General features: G+C 36.6%; 1 protein-coding gene across 1 annotated transcript in view; it reads left to right on the top strand.

Annotated features, from left to right (window-relative positions):
* Nucleotides 1-23,207, top strand: part of UNC5C (unc-5 netrin receptor C) — a 428,390-nt gene that overhangs the window by 392,836 nt on the left and 12,347 nt on the right. Inside the window, exons 13-14 of the mRNA XM_051965638.1 lie at nucleotides 13,715-13,864; nucleotides 15,841-16,005. Of these exons, the coding sequence (XP_051821598.1) occupies nucleotides 13,715-13,864; nucleotides 15,841-16,005 (315 nt within the window). The remainder of the gene's footprint in view (nucleotides 1-13,714; nucleotides 13,865-15,840; nucleotides 16,006-23,207) is intronic.

Below are 23,207 nucleotides of genomic sequence, written 5' to 3'. Positions count from 1 at the left end.
GCTCTTGGAACCAAGCAGAGAGATAAGTCTCTAAGAATCTAAGCTAACCGGGCTATATTGGAGACAATAAAAGATCTAAACTTTTATCACCTGGCTGTGTTTTGGGTGAATATTACTTTCAACTGAAACTAAGGCTGCCTCCAAGAAAACCTCCCCTGAGAAACCTACCTGCTCTCCCCTAGAGAGAACTATTTTACATATTTTAAAAGAATATCACCACACCAAAGCTGATACAGTCTCACAGGATAATGAGCTTATGATGAAAAGATTTCCTAGGAGCATAATGTTGGTAGCTTTCTAGACCAAGGGATATAGATGGTGAGAAATGAACAACATTAATAGTAACAGTCCTAGTTAACTAAAGCTCAATATAGGTAGTACTGTAACCTCCCACTCCGAAGCTACTGCTTGCCAGGGCCATACATACAATCTTCCCCAGATAGACATCAAGACAAGCTGATGTAAAAGTGCCAAACAGCTTTTCTTTATTGGTAATCTCAGCAGGATTAACAAGAAGCAAGATCAGGTGTATGTATGTCTCTGCATCTCTCTGCATCCCTGAATCTCTCTGCATCTCTCCATATCCTTCTCCTTTCTGCCTATGGCGGAGCTAGTCATTTATATTTACTCTCCTCTGGGACTCTCCTGTGTCTAGCCCACTCTACACTGCATGGGTGGATCCATAGAAGAGAGACACCTGGAGTTAGTGTTGTGTCCTAAGGAAAGATCTAGCAAGAGGACACACCCCTCGCCTTCTCAGAGAAACAGCTATAAGATACAACTTCCTGCCTCAGAGGCCAAGCCCCCTTCTACCTTCTGGGTTCACGTTACACAGCTGACATGACATACATGGCAATTCTCAGAAGGAAAGTCCCTAACATAACTTGCCCAGAGTCACACAGCTAGGAAGTGTTAAGTGTCTGAGGCCAGATTTGACCTCAGAAAAGGAGATATGTTAGAATTCATCATCACCTGAAATTATAGATGGGTTGTTAAGGGCCCCAAGCTTAGTCATCAATGTGGATTATGCTAGAAAAATATAGACAGTATTCAAACATGTCCCTGCACACTGCAAAAATCTTGCATTCTTACATGACTTAAGAGATGAAAATTATATCATAAATTCACTGTCTTTGATGGAATGACAACCCATCTCCAAATTACAAATAAAAACATCAGAATATTATAGAGAACTCAGAAGATAAATGTTAACATTGCCCACAGTTATCCACATATCACATTGATTAATAAAAACTAAAAAACACCATTTTCAATATATTTCACTAAACCAAACAGTCATAATATCCAGATATTGGGAAATGAAGAATTTTTAAATTGTGGAGATCAAGCCAAAGAAATTCAAGTCAGAGAATCAAATTTTTAAAAATCAAAATGGAAGACCAGAATAAGATATGTCTCTTAGCACCCTTTCAGCTGCTAGAGCCCCAAAGGTGTCTGAGACTTTGTGAGACTAGTGAATAAACTTATCCAATTTCTTTTTTCAACTAAATCATACAGGTTTGTTCAAATCTATCTGTGAAAACCAGCTAAATGTAAATTATAAAAGAATGAAACAAGATTGTGACTTGTCCCGTACTATTTCTATCTATAAGAATTCTTTTAAACAAGATGAGTTAAAAATAGTAGCATTTATATTAATTTAATTAATAATTATTAATGACTAATCATACTAATAGCAATTATTTATATGGTGCTTTTAAAGTAGACACTATTAATAAATATTGTTGATTGATTCTCATAGTATCCTTCTTAGGGATATAATGTACTTATTCTTTAGCCCCAGTTTCATAGATGAAGAAGATGAGAGTGAAGTTAAGCAACCCTCTGGTTTAGCTGGAATTCAAACCAATGTCTTCATAGTGCAAATTCAGTGCTATTTCTACTGTATAACACTTCTGTTCATTTAGTTGCATCTAATTGATCTGAATATGTGAGTAAAAGCAGAAGGTATATGGGGGGATTATTAAAGAGCATAGAAAATATATAAGTTCAGACTAAAATCTGGCCTTTCCTGATCCCCCTATTATCCATTCCTTCTTTTTTTATCACCTCTATTATCTCCACTTGATCCAGTCTGTATCTTGTTTGTACATAGTTGTTTGCATATTGTCTTCTCCCTTAGACTGAAGACAGGGACTGTCATGCACCTTTCTTTGCATCCCTAGCAACTGACATATAGTAGGCACTTAACATATGTTTATTGACTTAATAGGCAAAGGGGAAGTGTTAAAAAGAAGACCCTAAGAGTTTAAAAGGAATGTTAGCAACCTCAATGAATAGTATGGGGAGAGGGGGCAGGGAAGGAAAAAAAAAACTGAAATTCTTAATATGGAGAAATATAGAATCTTCCTTTTCTTCAGGGCTTGAGCTGAGCAGCAGACATGTGGCATGGCCATTTCCCTAAGCATCATCTTTTGGCATTTTCTTCAGAAAGTGACACAGACTTTCCTGTCCACGTGAATAAAAAAAAAAAAAGAGGTGGTTCAGAGTAATATTATGTGGCAGGAAGCAGCAGCAGCTGTGGGAGTGGCAGGCAGAGCCCTAGAAATGAAGTGACTTGAGTGGAAAATATTTGCAAGTGGTCACAAGAGTCAAGCCTTGGACTTATTAGGAATGAAGTGGGACAGACTTACACAGAAGGAGAGAGAAGTGTCCCAGCATACATGATGAAAGAGGTTTTCCTGGCAAAAGCCTGTGCCAGAAGTCAGGAAACAGACAGGTGGACTGAAAGCAGACTGACAATAGGGAGGGACTGAATGCCAAGCAGTGCAGCTTGAAGGCCTGGTGGTCAGGGAGACAGACAGCACATGGGGATAGCAGCAGCAGTAGGATCTAAAGAACTGGCAGAGAAAAGAAGCAAACAAGCTTTTTTCTTTGGTCTTTGCATGTGGGAAGTGTATATAGTCATAACCATGACAGCCACAGAACCAGAGTTGAGTTTCTTATTTTATGCTGTATCCCCAAAGAACATTGTAGAATTCAAGACTGAATAGAAATGAGACATAACCTGTGACCTCTTGAAAGGGGTTATAATAAAATCGAATGAAAAGACGACTCTTAACAAATATTAGGTCTTTGGAGATTGTACAAAAGTTTCATACTGTATCTTTTACAAGATGACTTAATGAAAGGAGCACGAAATTTGACCTTGAAAGAGTCAGGTTAAAAACCACCCTTAGATACTTTCTAACTCTTTGATCCAAAGCTCTTCATCTTTCTATCCCTTATTTTGTCATCTGTAAGATGGGGTTTTAATAATATTTGCACTGTATACTTCACAAGTTCATGATAGGAAGGTGCTTAAATTTTTGTGCCAATATAACCTTTTTTTTTTCATTTGTTAGTCCATGTCGAATTTGGATTTCTAGATGAGTGGCTTATTTTTAGCACCCTCTACCTGATCTCCAAAGCCAGTGAGTCTCAGATCACTAAGAATCATTTTTTATTTGTCTTTGTTTCATGGTTTGTTATGACCAAAAAATTCAACATCTATTGGCCAACTTACTCATAATAAACCTTTCCCTATATGTAAGCCTAATTGAGATGCTTTCTGTAAGCAACAACATCTTACGTGGAAATACTGATGTCAAGCAGAGAGAATAAAAGAAGGGATTCAGGATGAGGTTAAAGGGATTAGTTCATAGAAGATAGAATTTGATTCTGGAAACCCTTTGTCTTCAGAAACCCTGAACTTCAATGCCATAACTCTATTAGCTTCATCAGGACAACTGCTGTATTTATTTGCAAATAGGTATCCAAAATATGTAGCATACTGTTCTATTTGCTACAGGTGCTCAGTTACACTTTTTTAAAGTGATTTATTTAGGAAAATTTGCCTATCTTAGCTAGAAATTAGTAAATATAGATCCCAAATTTAAAAAAAATATTGATATTTAAGTTGTAATGCTGATGATGATAATGAGAATTAATAATAATATTTATTTAGTACATTAATACATTACAAACTATTTTACAAATATCACTTCATATTTGATATTCACAACAATGCTGGAAAGTAATTGTTATTATTAGGCATTAATATAGATGAGAAAAAATAGGCAGCCAAAAGTCAATGACTTGCCCAGGATTATACAGCTAGTAAGTGTCTGGAGCCAGATTTAAAAGCCAAAAGTCAATGACTTGCCCAGGATTATACAGCTAGTAAGTGTCTGGAGCCAGATTTAAATTCTTTTTTTTTTCTGTTTCTAAGTCCAGTTCTCTATCTTTCTTCCTTCTCAAACCCCATCCCCTTCACATCCAATGTAATTGCCTAGTAGTATCCAACTTCCACAACATCTTGTAATTCTCTCCTTACTACTTGCATAGCTAGTTCATACTATTTAGCATTATTATTATAACACTGTCCTCTTGATTGATTTTTCTATTTCTAGTCCCTTTCTTCTCCATATCTTCTCTCCACAAACCTGCCAAAACAATATTCCCTAAGCGCATGTCATTCTCTTGCTTGAGAAGTTCCAATGGTTCTCTTTCACAGCTAAGAACAAATATAAACTCCTCAACAAGGTGGCTAAAGCCAACCACAATCTAGCTTACCCCATATTTTCTAGCCACACTTATACATCACACACTTTTGTTTCATCAATTTGACATACCATCTCCTGCACATTCCTAATGATTCCCATCTCTGACTCTTGTAATCCTTGAAGGCTCAGCTATAGAGGTTTTTTGCTTTTTGTGTGATGCCTTCCCTGATCCCTACAATTGCTAGTATCCTCAACACTCAGATGATCTAGGATTTAATTCTACCTATGAAACATGTGGCCTGTATGTTATTAGGAAAGTCACTTAACATCTGTAGATGTCAGCTTCCTCTACTATAAATTAGAGAAGTTAGACTCTGACATCTAAGGGTCTATCAAGTTCTAGAACTGTGACCCTCCATTGAGGAGGGTCTCAGCAAACTTATTTTCTATATATGTAGAATCTTTCCCACCACAAATAGAAGCCGAGATCCCCAAGGACAGAGAATGATTTTTTTTTTTTTTTGGTTCATTTGTTTGTTTAGTTTTTGGCTTTGCATTTTCAAGACTTTGTACAAAGAATGCCAGGTGCATAGTAAACAGCCAATAGACTTTTAGTTTGTTGTCATCTTCCTTCTCTCCTTTTCTATGAGCCCTTAATAGCATAGAAAGTATTTATCCCCAAATATCCTAAAAGATAGTTATGCTTTTTTTTATATTATAACTTTTTATTGACAGAGCCCATGCCTGTATAATTTTTTTTATAACATTATCCCTTGCACTTACTTCTGTTCCGACTTTTCCCATCCCTTCCTTCACCCCTTCCCCGAGATGGCAAGCAGTCCTATACATGTTGAATATGTCACCGTATATTCTAGTTACAATACATGTGTGCAGAACCAAACAGTTCTCTTGTTGTACAGGGAGAATTGGATTCAGAAGGTATAAATAACCCGGGAAGAAAAACAAAAATGCAAACAGTTTACATTCATTTCCCAGTGTTCTTTCTTTGGGTGTAGCTGCTTCTGTCCATCCTTGATCAATTGAAACTGAGTTAGATCTTCTCTTTGTCAAAGAAATCCACTTCCATCAGAATTGATCCCCATATAGTATTGTTGTTGAAGTATATAATGATCTCCTGGTTCTGCTCATTTCACTTAGTATCAGTTCATGTAAGTCTCTCCAAGTCTCTCTGTATTCATCCTGCTGGTCATTTCTTACAGAACAATAATATTCCATAATATTCATATGCCACAATATATTCTCCAACTGATGAGAATCCACTCAGTTTCCAGTTTCTTGCCAGTACAAAAAGGGCTGCCACAAACATTTTGGCACATACAGGTCCCTTTCCCTTCTTTAGTATCTCTTTGGGGTATAAGTCCAGTAGAAACACTGCTGGATCAAAGGGTATGCACAGTTTGATAACTTTTTGAGCATAGTTCCAAATTGCTCTCCAGAATGGCTGGATGTGTTCACAATTCCACCAACAATGTATCAGTGTTCCTGTTTTCCCACATCCCCTCCAACATTCCACATTATCTTTCCCTGTCACTCTAGCCAATCTAACAGGAGTATAGTGATAGCTTAGGGTTGTCTTAATTTGCATTTCCCTGATTAATAATGACTTGGAAAATATTTTCATATGGCTAGAAATAGTTTCAATTTCTTCGTCTGAGAATTGTCTGTTTTTTGACCATTTATCAATTGAAGAATGGCTTGATTTCTTATAAATTAGAGTCAATTCTCTATATATTTTGGAAATGAGGCCTCTATCAGAACTTTTGACTATAAAAATGTTTTCCCAGTTTATTGTTTCCCTTCTAATCTTGTCTGCATTAGTTTTGTTTGTACAAAAAATTTTCAATTTGATATAATCAAAATTTTCTATTTTGTAATCAATAATGATCTCTAGTTCTTCTTTGGTCATAAATTCCTTCCTCTTCCACAGGTCTGAGAGATAAACTATCTATGCTCTTCCAATTTATTTATAATCTCATTCTTTATGCCTAGGTCATGAACCCATATTGACCTTATCTTGGTGTACGGTGTTAAGTGTGGGTCAATGCCTAGTTTCTGCCATACTAATTTCCAATTTTCCTAGCAATTTTTGTCAAATACTGCGTTCTTATCCCAAAAACTGGGGTCTTTGGGTTTGTCAAACACTAGATTATTAAAGTTATTGGCTCTTTTGTCCTTTGAACCTAACCTATTCCATTGATCAACTAGTCTATTTCTTAGCCAATACCAGATGGTTTTGGTAACCACTGCTTTATAATATAATTTTAGATCTGGCACAGCTAGGCCACCTTCATTTGATTTTTTTTCATTAATTCCCTTGAAATTCTTGACCTTTTGTTTTTCCATATGAACTTTGTTGTTATTTTTTCTAGATAATTAAAATAGTTTTTTGGGAATCTGATTAGTATAGAGCTAAATAAGTAGATTAGTTTAGGTAGTATTGTCAAAAGATAGTTGTGCTTACAAAATATAACATATCCCTTATACAACCCTGAAAAGTATCCAAATTTGTTAATACTCTGAAAAATATAGGTTGTAGCTTTTTTCCCAGAAGATGAATTTCTTGTTTCTACTTATAAAGTTGATCAGTCTGCTATTTTTCAAGTCAATATACCTCATTCAGCATTAGTTTTGGTGGTTCACTCAGGAGGTATTCATTAGCTGCTGTGAATGAAACAGATTTCACAGGCTTATTCTGTTCTAAGTCCTGGCTGCTAATAGACTATTCTTTGCACTGTTCACTATTGGTTTTATCTGTTTTTGCACATCTTTTCTGTCACAGGAAAGACAGATTAGAGACCATGTATTGTCCATGATAACAGGTTTTTAAGAGAAGAACCTCTCCATGGGCAAAGTTGGAGAGGTGGGGACCACATTGTAGAAGCCAGAAATAAATCCTTACCTCCTGCAAGAGAGGAAAGTTTCATTTTGGAATCAAGCAAGGTATTTGAAATGCCTAACAGAAAGTAAGAGGATCCAAAGGGAGAGTAATTTTATAGGTAGTAAGGATAACCTTTTTAAAAAGAAAGCATGATTTGAGTATATTCTACTTCCCATGTCAGCATTGTTTTCCATGTTATGTATTTGTCATATAAAATATTTTAACATAAAATAAAAAAAAAACAAAGGATCTTAAAAGTCTAATAGTTCAACCCTTTCCTTTTATCAATGTGGAGATAGAGACCCCAAATAGAAATTCTAAGATCATACAAAGCAGCAGATGATAGAAATACAAAGCTAAGTGTTCTGATAGAACACAATGCTCTCGTTCTACTGTCCAGCTATACTTGTTTTATTCTTGCTGAAACTGATTATTTAATTCAAGAGGGAAAGCTAGGATTATGATCTCCAGTCCCACATTCCTTACTCTTTGCTGGATGTCTCTACCTGAGCATACCATAAATAACTTAGACTTAATATATCAGCATGTTCAAATCAGAAAGCATTACCTTTCTTCTTAAACTCACCCCCACTCCAACAACTTTCCTGTTTCTGTTGAGAGCAAATCACTTACATTTATAATTTTGGGATCACCCTTGATTCTTCACTCTCCTTCCAGCACTCCCCCCATTCTAATCACTTTCCAAGTTTCCTCAGTTCATTCTACATAATGTTTCACACACACCCATTCCTACTTTCCATCTACATAATCATCCTGTGCAGTCTCTCATCATTGTTCACCTTCCTCTTCCATAATACCTCTCAGCACTTGATTTCCCAACACTTTTTCTCCTTTCTCTAATCCTTTCATAAACAGTCTAATAAATTTTCCTAAAGCACAAGTTGAACCCTATCACTCTTCTGCTCAGTAAGCTTCAATATCTACTCATTTCCAATAGAATGGTACGAACCATTTGTTTAACATCTAAAAACATTCATTATCTTGCTTTAATGTATCTTTCTAAGCTGATTCTATATTGTTCCTTGTTACACAAACTCCATTCCATCCAAACTGACATTCTTCTATATGACATTCCATATCCTGCATATATACCTTTTTTTTTTTTTTTTTTTTTGCCAAAACTATTCTCCAAACCTGGAATGCTCTCTCTCCATCCCAAAAGGAATTCTAAACACACTTCCAAGCTTATCTCAAAGGGTGAGCTTCTTCAATAGGCCTTAGCTCATTCCTCCAGTTGTTTGTTTCCCCTCCAAATTCGCTGTATTTTCTTTGTACAAATTCTGTCTCTACTTATCTATAAACACATTATAAGCCTTCCCCTTTCTGATAGTATATATCTCCTGAGAGCCAAGATTGTGTTAGTTGGCATTTGTGTCTCCAGCTCCTGGCCTGGTGATTCATACAAAATGGAAACTTAACAAATACTTGGTGATTCATTGATTAAAAACTCAGGTAAAAGAGCTTGGCAATGTAATTGAGAATCAAACTTAGAACCAAGAAGACCTTTATTCCAATTTATCTCTGATATGTTCTGGCTAGGTGACTTTAGGCAAGTCAATTAACTTTTCAGTGCTCTTTGGGATCAATTTATCAATAATAGACATTTTTTGAAATGTCGACTATGTGCCATTGACATTGTGCCAAGTGCTAGGTATACAAAAAGAGGCAAAAAGTAGTCAATGCCTTCAAGGAGCTCACAATATAATAGGGAAGAGAATAAATAAGCTATGTACAAGATAAAAAGGAAATAATTAACAGATGGAAAGCTTTGGAATTAAGAGGGGTTGGGAAGAAGTGATTTTAGCTGGGAAGCTATGGAGATCAGTAGGCAGATCAGAGGCATTCCAGACATTGGGGACAACCAAGGAAAAATGTTCAGAGATGAGAAATGGAGTGTCGTCTTATTCATGGAATAGCCAGATGATAGTAGCCATTTCACTGGCCAGTATCACTGGATCAAAGAGTACATGTTGGGGAATCAGATATAAAAGCACTAGAAGGAGGGGATTGCATTATGGAGGGCTTTAAATGTCAAAAAGAGCATTTTGCATTTGATTCTGGAGGAAATAGAGAACCACCAGAGAGTAGACATAGTCAGACATGTGCTTTAGGGAAAAACTTGAAGTAGGCAGTCCACAATCAGGCTATTGCAACAACTCAGGCATGAGGAAATGTTCCAGAGTGCAGATAATATCAGAGGAGAGAAGGGAGCATATATTGACAACAATTGGGATATAGAGTGCAAGAGATAGTAAAGAAACAACTAAGACTTCTAAATTGCAAGCTTGAGGGACCAGGAAGATACTATTGCCCTTTAGAATAGAAGGAAATTAGGGGTGGGGCATTAGGAAGAATAATAATGAGCTCCCTCTTGGACATTCTGAGTTTAAGATGTCTGCTGGCCATCCAATTTGAGAAAGGCATTTGGAGGTGAGATTGGAGGTGTCAGCAGAGGAACTAAGGCAGGATAGGTAGATTTAAGGATCATCAATGTAGAGATAGTCATTAAACTCCTGGGAGCTGATGAGTTCATCAAGTAAAGTAGTATAGAGGGAGAAGAGAAGCGCTCCAGAGATAGAAGTTATAGAAAAGTGCTGATCTGAACTGACAGAAGGAGTTCCCTTCCCCCAAAGAATTCACTGGCTCAGTCCTTATCCTGATCCCTGTCTTTACTCTGTCTAAGGCTTTAATTCATAAAGGTATACATTGTCTAAAACTTGAAAGTGTCCAGAGGAGGAAAATTGCTATGAAGAAGAGGCCATGACATATGAGGATTGGTTGAAGGGAATGGGCATGAGTAGCATGAAGAAAAAGAAGCGTCAAGGGACGATATGATAGTTGTCTCCAGCTAGATGGAAGGCTGGCATATAGAGGAAGGATTAGGCTTCTTCTTTTTAACTCTTGAAGGCAAAACCAGAAATAACAATGGAAGTTCTAAAGAGGCTCATTTAGGCTCAATGTCACAGGAAAAAATAAACAAAATATTTGAAACCTATTATTGTTCAATTAGTCTTATCTGACTCTGATTCCATTTGAGGTTTTCTTGGCAAAGATATGGGAGTGGTTTGACAGTTCCTGCTCTAGTTCATTTTATAGATGAGGAAACTAAGGCAAAATTTACCCAAAGTCACACAGCTGATAAGCATATTAGGCTAGATTTGAACTCAGGTATATGAGTCTTCCTGACTCCAGGCCTGACATTCTATCTACTGTGCCACCTAGATTCCCTTGTTACCCTTAGAGCTATCCACGAATGAAATGGATTGCTTAGAAAGGTGATGGCCATTTTAGTGAGCATCAAGCTGTGGGTTAACAATCATTTGTCAAGTATAGGAATCACTTTCATGTATGGTTTAGATCAGATGGTGACTGAGATTCCTTTTAAATTCTGAAATTATAGGCTATGGCTATTTAGGATGGCCTTTCATATCAAGAAAATTTAGAATGATTACAGCATCTCTTAATGATCTACATAATTCTAAATAATCTTTGCTGTTTGTAGAATATGCAGATTTGATATATTATTGGAACCAATTACCTCATGGAATACAACACATCTTCTTTTAGACATCCTAGGGAGATAATTTAGACATAATGAAGATCTATAGTAATCAGATAATTACTATCGATTGCTCTTTAGACATCTTGATGGGGTAATTAGGCCATACTGGAAAGAAGCCAGAACTGATTGATTGGCACAGCATAATCTAAAAGATTTCTAATTATGTTTCTTTTCTTCTAATGGCTTATAAACAAACATCATTTTAGCTTTAGAACTTGTCAGGTGCCAGGTTCACTGGGAACATCAGCTTTCTCTTTTATGCTAACTAGACAATGAACATGATCACCATATGCTTATTATACATCCTTGCTGAAACAAAAGCAACTTCAATTATTTCTGGCTTTTCCTTTTTTCCCTTTATCAAGATGAAGTGTGTAGCTCAGGGTTCTCTGGGTGAGTGAGAATTGCATCAGTATTTGTGATTGCAAGGTGTTCTTACTTATCCAGCTTGCAAAAGGTCTCCATGAGTAAAGGCATGAGCAGCTTAAGTTTTGCAATATGTTTCAATACAGTTTTTTCATGCTTGTGTATGTAAAGCAGGGGCTAGTGTGGGAGCTTCATGAAGTACCACCAGTAACAGCAACACTGAATGATTACTAATAGTTAAAGGTAAATTCTTCCTGCACGCTTGTGCAATAGGGAATTTATATTCTCTGTGAAATAGGGAATTTCCATCTCTCATTTACCATTAGACATGAATGAAAAGAGTTCTCCTTTTTCATTCCCCTATTTCCTACCCTCTATTGAATTTTTATTTTCTTAGTAATAGATTTTAGTCAGAATACTGGTTTGACCAAATGGGTTGTTTCTTGCTTTTCATCATTTATAAGGCAGCTTGAAATGAAGCCATAGCATGCCTAATCAATTAAGTTTGCTAACTGAGCCTTTATTAGATAAACCCTTATGGATTGGAATTCATTAAACAAATATTAAGACTGATATACTTTTGAATTGAAACATTGCTTACATTCTAGCCTTGTTTAGACTTCATGATTGGTCATGTTGAGTTAGTTGCATCTTGCAAAAATCCTCCCTAGAGATTGAAAGCTCATTATCTGCTTAGTGTGAGCATCCGTAGCTTGCAAACACATTTATCCTCCAATTCCCTGTATCTTACTCCCTAACTACACTACTACTAGTAACAGAAAAAAAAAAGGAATCACATCACATCATGGTAAAATAATGTAGCAAAAAGAACATTTGACTGGCAATGACAAGCCATTCTTGTCACTGTTACAATCTCTATGACTTATTTCCTTTTTTTCTTTCTTTTTTCCTCTCTTTTATTTCTCCCTCTTTCCCTTTCCTTTTTTCTTTATTTCTTCCCTTCTTTCTTTCTTCTCTCCTTTTCTTTCTTTCCTTCATTCCTTCCTTCAATCCTTCCTTCCTTCTTTCCTTCCTGCCTTCCTTCTTCCTGTCTTCCTTCTTTCCTTCCTTCCTTTTTTCCTTCCTCCCTTCCTTACTTCCTTTTTTCTTCCTTTCTTCCTTCCTTTATTCCTTCCTTCCTTTCTTTTTGCCTTCCTTCCTTCCTTCTTTTTTCCTTCCTTCTTTCCTTTCTTCCTCCCTTCTGTCACGCTTTCCTTTTTCTAGATATCTTGCTCAGACTGAATATATAGAAGTTACTCATGTGTCCAGTCCTGCTGCTGATCAGCATAAGACTTTAACTGGCTATTTTTGCCATATGCTGTTTTGCCTTTTTTAAAGTAGCTTAGTGAGCCCCTTCCAACTTAGTCTCAGAGACTCACCATATTGCTCAATCAGTTGCATTGGCAGCTAAGAACACCTAAGTACAGCTGATCTACCAACCTCAATCCCAGTAGCAGGAATTACAGGTATGGACTTTACTCAGAGGCAGTTTTCTTTTGCTCTCTTGAATGCTTCATTAATCTCTTTTAATAAGTGTGAGTAACTGTAGTGTGTACAGCGTAAGGCCCAGTATTGTTTTAGTCTAATATAAAAGTTAAATTCACCAAAAAGTTGAAGCTAGCTAGGCATTTTCTTTTAATTTACCTTCCTCATTAACTAAATATTAACTCAAAACCCACTTTTCCTTTCACTTTAGCAGCATAGACCATGTCTTGTTTATTTTTACATCTTTAATTCCGAGCATAATGTTTTATATATTGATGCTGAATAAATAAATGAATTAATGCCTAAAATTTCTCTAATGTATTGGGTGTACTTGTCTTAATAAGTAGACTATACAAAAACACAGCTAAATTGGTCTTTGATGGTTTAGAATATTGAAATTTTTCAGGATCAACATTTCTACTTTCTGCACAACTTACTGAATTTTCTCCAAAAATATGGAGATGGAATTTTTATTGGCCAAAATACAATAGTAATTCTACTTTCTTCTGTGTTTCCCTTTGTCAATAAGAAACGTATCTTTCTATATACGCATACACACACCTGCATATGCATACACACACCTGCACATACAAACATATACATTCACACATACTTGTGTGCATGTGTCTGTATGTGTGTAATTAGGGATTGGATTGAGTATCTGCTTTCCCTAAGATATACTCATTTATGTCATTTACTATAATTATTATTATTCATTTTTTGGCCTTTTTTCCCTAAAAATTCAAGAAGACAGTAGATGGAAGAGACAGGGGGTGTAAAGGACCTATTATCTTATGCACAGCTCTGGTTAGAGAGATAGAAATGGGATCCAGTTGACATAAATGATAAAGTTTTGCCATCTTTGTTTCTTTTTAGGAAGTTCTGCAGTTGGAGAGACAGATGGGAGGGCAACTCCTGGAAGAACCCAAGACCCTCCATTTTAAAGGCAGCACCCATAACCTGCGCTTATCAATTCATGACATAGCCCATTCCCTCTGGAAGAGTAAACTGATTGCTAAATACCAGGTGAGAGTCCCAGGCAAAAGTGAAAATGTCAAGACTTGAAAGTGCAACTAAAAAGATGCAAACACATATTAGAGCACAGGACCTAGAACTATATTCCTGCTCCCTCCTCCCCACAACCCATTTCAAATTAATCTCTAGGGAGAATGCATCTCTAGGATGTTCTGAAACTGGCTAAAATTTTCAAATTCAAGCTCAAATTGGTTGCAAAAAAGTAATTTTCTATATTTTTAAAAGAGAAAAATCTGTCTTCCTAATAAGTTTCCACAGAAATATTGTAGTGAGTAAGCAAATCCTGTTTCCAAATGCATTTATTGGAGTGGGGTGAGATAGAGGAAGGAAGAAAGTACTGCTTATCCTTAAATTGTATCAGTTTCAAGTGAAAGTGGTCTTCCTATATGATCCAAATTAGACTTTAGCAATGTCAGTTTCATAATTTAACTTTGAAAGTAGAGAAAGTACTTCAGTAAAGACGAAAATTTTATTTTAGTTATGGGTTAAATTCAATAAAATAATAGGTTTTCAACTGTTGGATCCCAACCTTATTCCATTCATCTTTTGGGTTCTCAGTGGAATTCCCTTCATATTGAATCAGTTAGACCTAGATATCCCCTAACACAAATCTCCTGATAGCTAGTCTAAGAAGTCAGCTACATTTCAGTGAGTTAACATCTGAATTATAGGTACACAAGCCAAAGACCTAGTATTTGCTTATTAATATCAGCCAATATACATATTTCACTCTAAGAAGATAAAGGGAATTCTTTCCTTCTACATTCCTGCTTCTCTCCATTTATATATTCTCTCTATCCATGGAGATCAGAGCCTCCTTTGTGACTTAAAGACTATAGTCTTTGAGATACTTAAGTTTTATAAATCAACCTAATGTAACATTTTCTAGAGAAATGAGAAGTTATTTTCCTAACTACAAATATTATTGTAGTTTACACAATTAAATATTGTGATTTTTTTTTTATCAGAACCTACTTGTTTTTATAGGAAGAGTATTATTTTGGGACCTTGTCAGTTAAATTTGTTAGTAGTTCCTTTTGTTGTAAGGTCACAGTGAGTTTCTATTAAATACCAGTCATATGAAAGATGAAGACATATATATATACACACATATATATTTCTATTAAATACCAGTCATATGAAAGATGAAAGACATATACCATGTTTCCCTGATAATAAGACCTATCCCTATCCCGAAAATAAGCCCTCCCCTTACTGTGTAAGATTCCTTTAAAATAAGCCCTCCCCCGAAAATAAGCCCTGTTGAGATTGCTACTGTAGTGAAGGTGATCCCCTGCACTACACGCTGCATTACAGTACCCTCGGTATGCACCGTCCCCCCACCCCGGGTGAAACACATGCCAAGCTCCGAGCTGTATCCAATCAGAGCTGCAGCAGTGAGCACGTCATCCTGTTCTTCCCCAGTGATTTGCTTGCTGGCGCCATTGAGAGCATTAAAATAAGCCCTCCCCTGATAATAAGCCCTCTGGTGGTTTTTCCGTCCAAAAAAATAATAAGACAGTGTCTTATTATCGGGGAAACACGGTATATATATGTGAAAGTATACTGAATATATGTGTTTTATGTTAAGTTTAGAGAGGCCTTGGGATAGAGAGATTAGAAAGTTAGCTTCAGAGTCAGAAAATATGTTTAATTCCTTTCTCTGATACAGCCTAGCTGTAGGACAAGTGCTATGACACATGGAGAAGGTGCTGACTTGCATTGGTAGAGTGAGTTTCCTCATTCGGAAGCTGAATAAGGAAATAAACATCTTGTCTCTTAATCTATTTTAAACATATCCCTCACTCTGTGTTCTATTAAAATGTCTTTTAACAAGCAAAATATTCTAGCTCTATAGAAATGTGAGTGCTTTACTGTCATTATTTCTTGATGGATTTTTGGAAATAATTTCTTTTTTAGCTTTTGAGAATTTTCATTTCATTTTATCTCATTTGTTTGCCTTATAGGAAATTCCTTTTTACCATATCTGGAGTGGTTGTCAAAGAAATCTCCATTGTACCTTCACCTTGGAGAGATTCAGCCTGACCACAGTGGAGTTAATCTGCAAACTCTGCGTGCGGCAGGTAGAAGGAGAAGGCCAGATCTTCCAGCTCTCCTGTACAGTGTCAGAGGTAAAGAGGAAAATCACTACTTCTTACTACAGATCTCAGGAGAGAAAGGGGTAGTCTAGAGAGAAGGGACTATCTCTCTACTTTAGCTAATGCAATAGCTATTTTAGATCTTTGTAAAGATTTGTATTTAAACACATTAGGGAAATTAAGTTACCATAACAAGTCTTTGTAAAACAAAGCTTCAGGGAGAAACATCTGTAGAAATATCTGCATGCACATTAACAGACACACACATATGTTTATATATGTATATACATATATAGGACACATATAACTTTTTATGCCTACATACCTTATACTTGCCACCTTTTTCTCCTCGTTGACTTTTCCACACTATTCCTTTTACTTTTGAATAGAAAAAGATCTATAAGCTTCTTCCTGACTATTTCACACTTGTCTGTCTTCCTGAATGTGTCCCCAAATGGACAGCAGGCATTTGTCTCTCTTCTTCTCTGGGGATGGGATGCTCCAATGATAGATTTAAAATCTGTGCATGTTTTACCAATTTCTCTTTACTGACATTTTCCCATATTATGGTTGGCATGTTGTTGATTTGCCTTAAATAAATAGCTATTTCTCAAAGCTTTCTTTATGATGAAGAAGATGAGAAGTAGATCACTTCATTTTAACTTGGTTCCAAAAACCATAATCTAAAACTTTGTAATTTTTAGAGAAACTAAAGTGAACAGAAGTAGATTCAGTATGTGAAATTTTGAGACTCTCAGAGACCTCATGTGTGTACCACTAGCTGAGCCTGTGATTGCCCAAGTTAGACCATTTCCGCAGTAATACATAATCAACTTAAAATACAACCTTACCTGCAGTGACAAATAACATGTCAGTTTACTCATCCTGTCCTCTCTATCTCACATTCAGAGACTTACCTCCCTTAGTCCTTTTCCCATATCCCATTGAGGTGCAATCATCTTTTCTTCTTAAGGAGTTCCATGAGCCTTTTGACTCATAAACCACTTTAGTCACAGTGACATTCATAAGAAATGATCTTGGTGTCACAATGCCATAGCAACCGCCAGTGCCTTCCGTTGCACAAGCCATATCTCTGAAGCACACAGTATCACCCTGCTGACTTTGGATGGTGTTCTCACTCTTTGGGCTCAGCAGGTCTGCAAAGTTCAATAACCACCCAGCTCCAATGACAACAAAAGCTGCATAATTTCAGAGGGGGAGGAGAATTATCCCTTTGATGAATGCTTTCTGTTAGGAGTGCTCATTTGCTGCCAGATGAAAAGGTGGATCAGATGCAGCAACAAATGAAAGACATTCAGCCCTCCCCTTCATCACTGTGTCTCTTCATAGAGAAAAGGCAGTTTTGACTATAATAGTCATAACTTAAGAATTATCTTTTTTTTTTGCTTTAGTGTATAACAAACACTATTTCTTTTGCAATCATGACATTGAGACTTTCCTCCTATTCAGAAATGAGTGACTTTTTATCCAATGAAAGTGGACAAAAAATTTAAAGAAAGAGAAAAAAGGCTAGCCTTTATATGACTTAGGGGGATTATATGGGGCATGCTTTTTACTTCTGGGTCAATGGCTTGAATATACCCATTGTATGAATATTTGAATGAAATCTGGGGATTTATAGACTAGTTGTTAATGTAGCTAAGATGTTATACCCTGATAAATAACTGACTTTCAGGATTTCCAAAATCCCAATGCTCAGGGGAACTTCTAGGAACATGTTTAAATTATATGTATGCTGTAAGTGCCAAGCAAATGGGAGGTAAATTTGCTTACCAATTTTTCTTCTAAATAGGACTCTTGCCCAGGATCACACAGATAGTTGGCATATGGACTGAACACTAAGTTTTAAAGCCAAAATTCCCAGGATAGTGCTGTCTCTACTATAGTTTATAGCTCTCTTCATATACAAATAGAAGGATCTTAGAGATCTTCTAACCCATTTTTCTTTAAGTGAATTCTGAGCTCCTTTACAAAAAAAATAGATGGTTTTACTCTTGGGACAATTCATTTGGCCAAGTTTAACCAAAATGAGTTGTTAAGGCTGTGGGGGGGTCCCTGAATGATGATTATGAGCAAATTCCTTGACCAATATGTTTATTCATCTAAAAAAAAACAAAAAACTTAGTCATCTGTAAAAGGAGGGGGTTGAGCAAGATGACTTCCAAAGTTCCATCCAATTTTAGATATATAATCCTTTGAACAATATTTTCTCTAGCCATGGTCAGTGGATGGGGGTAAGAGATCTATCCCCCATAGCATCTCACTATGAAATGGGTGCCACTCTGGGGTTTCTTTCTGAGCTGTTAATAGGAGAGCCATGCTTTTCCTTCTTTGGCCTCTGTAAGCAGAACTGTAATTGCTTTGGGTAGTTGAGCTATGCTGTCTATAGGAAGTGCTTTAGGTTGTCTGAAGCAACCAGTCAGGGTCACCTGTTGCCTCCATGTATCTTCCTCCATAGTATCAACAAAAAGAAAAATTAAGGAGAGAATATAATTAGAAAATAAGCATCTTTGTGACTGGAGCTGGAGTCAGAAAAGAAGCTCATTGGATTGTTCTTCTGTGGAGCCCATTCTGGAGATGAATTTGAAAGTCTATAAAATAAAATCATGTGCCATAAGTGTCCCTTTGCCATCAGCTAGTTTATAGAGCTGAGTCAGGACCATCCAGTAGTGAGTAGACAGTTACATCAGATGGATAGTGAACTAGGGGAACTGAACACATAATCAAAGACAACTTACAATAAGTATAATTTAAACCCATTTGATGACATGTATTATCACTGTTTTGCTGCAAGGTAATTAGACTCTTTGGGAGGTCACTCACAAAAAGAATGCGCTTAACATTTTATATAGGCAGATCAATGTTTGGGTTTTCCAATTTGTGTCTTGTTAGCTCCACATCATTATCTCTAGTTTTTCTTTATAAAACTGAAATACACATTCATTCCTCTTGCATTACAAAAATCTATAGGATCTTAAATCTATCCAGAGCTGGAAAGAGCCTGAATGGTCATTTTACATTCAGTCACTTTCTTTTACAGATGAAAACCTTAAGGTTCAGACAGGGGGAGTGATTTGCCCAAGCCCACACATACGGAACAAGTACCATTGCTAGCATTTGTACCAAAGGTCTTCGACTCTGGCCTGTGGCGCTTTCTCTTTCTACCTCTGGACCTTACCCTCTGCCAGCTAAAACCCTTTACTCCACAGCCCAAGGATCTGTGTGCCAGCCCTCATGTGTTCCTCACTTCTTTGTCATTTGGGGCACATATCCTCAAGCTCATCTCTTTCCCTAGCCTCTCATTCATGGGAGGACTTGAAACAGTAGAAACTATAAATGTTAAACAGTATGATCACTCTGCTCTCAAGAGGAGTGACATGATTGCTATATTTAGAGAAAAGACAAAGAAAAGGACCCAATAAGAATGAAAAATGAGAAAAGATAAGAGATGAGAGCTAAGAAATTCGGGTTAAGGGAAAAAAAGATAAGGATCCTGCCCATTCCTTCTGATTCAGCCTCCTAGATACTCCCAAAATGACTTAAACAGTTTTAAGAGCCAGAGCCAATCTTAGGCATAATATGATTTCATAGAAAATATTTTATTATATAATAAAATACATACATATGTATATATGTATGTAAAAAGCGCCATGCATTTCCACAGTATTTTAAGTTTTAAAAGATATTTTTCTTTACCACCAATCTGTGAGGGAGGACGTATTTTGTGGATGAGGGAACTGAAGCTCAGAAAGATGAATCAAAATAGAGTGAGCCAGTAAAGCCATTCTGGAGGCAGCTCTCCCCTGCTCTCTCCCCTATTTCCATGCTTGCTATTGTCTAAGATACCTTTACCAGGAGAATAGATTTTTCTTAATGAAAGGATGACTAAGTTCTTTTATGCATGTAAAGTTGGAAAGCCTTGGGTTTCACCATTTTGCCAAGAATTTTAGCTTTTTATTCATCTTAGAATAGTGATGTGGGCTAGGTGTGTACTTAGTGGTTGTCCCAAGCAACTCTTATTGTCACAAAGGCATAATCAATCTGATTTCCATAAATGTACAACAAATAGGTTGTCATTCAATTAATGAGTTAATTAATTAATCAGTAAGAGAATATAATGTGTTATATGTCCATCAAGTGAACACCAGCTGAGTGATTTCATCAGTTTATCTAGGGTTCTCCTTTTCCATGCATACCTTCCTAAAGACTATCATATCTCGATTAACTAAAAGAGGATTCTTATTCCACAGACTCTTACACTGCAATATCCACATTGTTCCTTGGACATAGTGGGTACTAACTACGTCTGAATGCAGCATGTATCTAGAGGTAAAAGAAATAATGGTCCAATTTGTTGAAAAGTTATAGGACTATTTCTGTGGTTCACCTAAATCCTGGCACAGTAGACAGAGTGCTGGCTCTGGAGTCAGAGACTTGGGGTTCAAATCCCACCTCAGAAATTTTACTGCCCATGTGACTTTGATCAAATTATTTAATGTTCCTGAGGTTAAATTTCCTCAGATGTAAAATGAGTTGATTGAATGATCTAGGAAATTTACCAACTCATCTCTTAGTAAGAGAAAAAAGGGGAAAGAGGTGAATCAAGTGCCTGCATTCCATCCAGTTGATTCCTCAGTCTCTTGGATTTGGGGGGGTAGGGAAGAAAAACAGTGAGGGAAGAAATATATGTATATTTTGAGTGTTTGTGTGTGTGTGTGTGTGTGTGTGTGTGTGTGAATGTATATGCTTACTTGCTTCCTAAATTCTACTCCTGAATTGACCTATATAATAGACTATAGAGGAAAAGTTGGGCTTTCTTTCCCCAATTCAATTCTCCTCCATGTTCTATGATAGCTGTTGGAAGATCCCAAAACTCTAGAATTCCCTTTGGCAGCAGTATTCTCCACAATCTTAGCAGGCAGTTTGCATCTCTGCTGCAGGCCTGGATCTCTACTCTCCTTCCCTCTGCATCCCATCACTACAGGTGATGAGTAATGCCAGTTCAAACTGACAAACCAAAAAGCCCCATTGCCAAAACCAGCTGTCACTTGGTCACATGGCAAACAGCAGTTTTAGCCTCCCCTGCAGTGTTTGTGTCTCACTCTGTTCTTGATGCCCAAACTGAATGGTGGACCAGAGGAAGGAGAAATAGAGAAATGTAGTATGTCTGCATGCTCACCCTTTGCTCCCTGGTATCTCAATAATCTATTTTCCCATCAGAACTTCCAGGAAGTTCTGCATTCAGGAAGAGGTGAAATATGATTATAGAAATACCTTCTTTGAGAGAAATTAGAGATAATTTAGCCAATGTTATTCTTATTTCTTAAAATAACGTAACTGTGATCTCTGGAGGTTTGACTTGGTCAAATTCACAAGTCTACTAAGCATCAGAGCTGAGATTTGAACCAAGATGATATGACTACAAATCTAAGACCTTTTCTACCACATCACATAGGAATTAACAATATATAGAAAGATAACTTTTGCCCAAATTCAAGAAGTGTGGTCAGACCACCTAGGTCCTATACCTAACTATGAAAGCACAAATTATCTTATTACTTAAACATTGACTTTTTTTGCATCACCAAATCTACTTATTTTGCTGTTTTACTCTGAAAGAAAGAATAAGAACAGTTTTCATTAAAGAAAAAACCTGATCTTCATTTTCCAGAAAAATTTCCACTACTTCCCTGAATATATGATCTCATTAATTTTATTACTCCATTCAGTAGCACAGACGGCAACACCCATTCAGGCCTTCCTTCTTACCCTTCCACTTGTTGTCCATGTCTTTGAATAAACCTCTAAAGGCAGTATATAGGATTCCGTTATAGATTTCTTCATATCAAATGAGTAGCAGTACACATCAATTTGTTACTAGCCCAACCTCTTTTCTGTTCATACATTGTTTTGATGAAATTACTTATGCTGATTCTAGTCTACAAACTTCATTTATAACTTATTTGTATCATCCACTATGCATCTATCAATTGTCTTTTTTATTATAGCTTTTTATTGAAAAAACATATGCATAAGTAATTTTTCAACACTGACCCTTGCAAAAATTTCTGTTCCACCTTTTCCCTTCCTTTCTACCCACTCCCCTAGATGGCAGGCAGTCCCATGTATGTTAACATGTTAAAGTATCTTTTAAATACAATATGTGTATACATTATCTTGTGGCACAAGAAAAATTGGATTTAGAAAAGGTAAAAATAACCCAGGGAGGAAAAAATGTAAGCAAACAACAACAGAAAAAGTGCAAATGCATTCATTTCCCAGTGTTCTTTCTCTGGGTATAGCTGGTTCTGTTCATCACTGATCAATTGGAACTGATTTGGATCCTCTCGTTGCCAAAGGTAGCCACTTCCATCAGAATTGATCTTCATATAATATTGTTGAAGTGTTTCAGATGATCTCCTGGTTCTGCTCATTTCACTTAGCATCAGTTCATGTAAGTCTCTCCAAGTCTCTCTGTATTCATCCTGCTTCTCTCCAAGTCTCTCTGTATTCATCCTGCTTCTCTCCAAGTCTCTCTGTATTCATCCTGCTGGTCATTTCTTACAGAACAATAATATTCTATAACATTCATATACCACAATTTACTCAGCCATTCTCCAATTTATGGGCATCCATTCAATTTCCAGCTTCTAGCCACTATGAAAAGAGCTGCCACAAACATTTTTACACATATAGGTCCCTTTCCCTTCTTTAATATTTCTTTGGTATATAAGCCCAGTAATAACATTTCTGGATCAAGTGGTATGTACAGTTTGATAACTTTTTGAGTATAGTTCCAAATTGCTCTCCAGAATGGTTGGATCCATTCACAACTCCACCATCAATGTCCCAGTTTTCCCACATCCCTTCCAACATTCGTCATTAACTTTTCCTGTCATCTTAGCCAATCTGACAGGTGTACAGTAGTATCTCAGAGTTGTCTTAATTTGCATTTCTTTGATCAATAATACTAATTTGGAGTACCCTTTCATATGAGTAGAAATGAGCTACTCATTTGATATGAAGAAATCTATAACGGAATCCTATATACTGCCTTTAGAGGTTTATTCAAAGACATGGACAACAAGTGGAAGGGTAAGAAGGAAGGCCTGAATGGGTGTTGCCGTCTGTGCTACTGAATGGAGTAATAAAATTAATGAGATCATATATTCAGGGAAGTAGTGGAAATTTTTCTGGAAAATGAAGATCAGGTT

The sequence above is a fragment of the Antechinus flavipes genome, chromosome 6 (assembly GCF_016432865.1).
Source record: "Antechinus flavipes isolate AdamAnt ecotype Samford, QLD, Australia chromosome 6, AdamAnt_v2, whole genome shotgun sequence".
Classification (NCBI taxonomy): domain Eukaryota; kingdom Metazoa; phylum Chordata; class Mammalia; order Dasyuromorphia; family Dasyuridae; genus Antechinus; species Antechinus flavipes.
The sequence above is the reverse complement of the archived record's forward strand: the minus strand, read 5'-3'. Positions and strand labels throughout refer to the sequence as shown.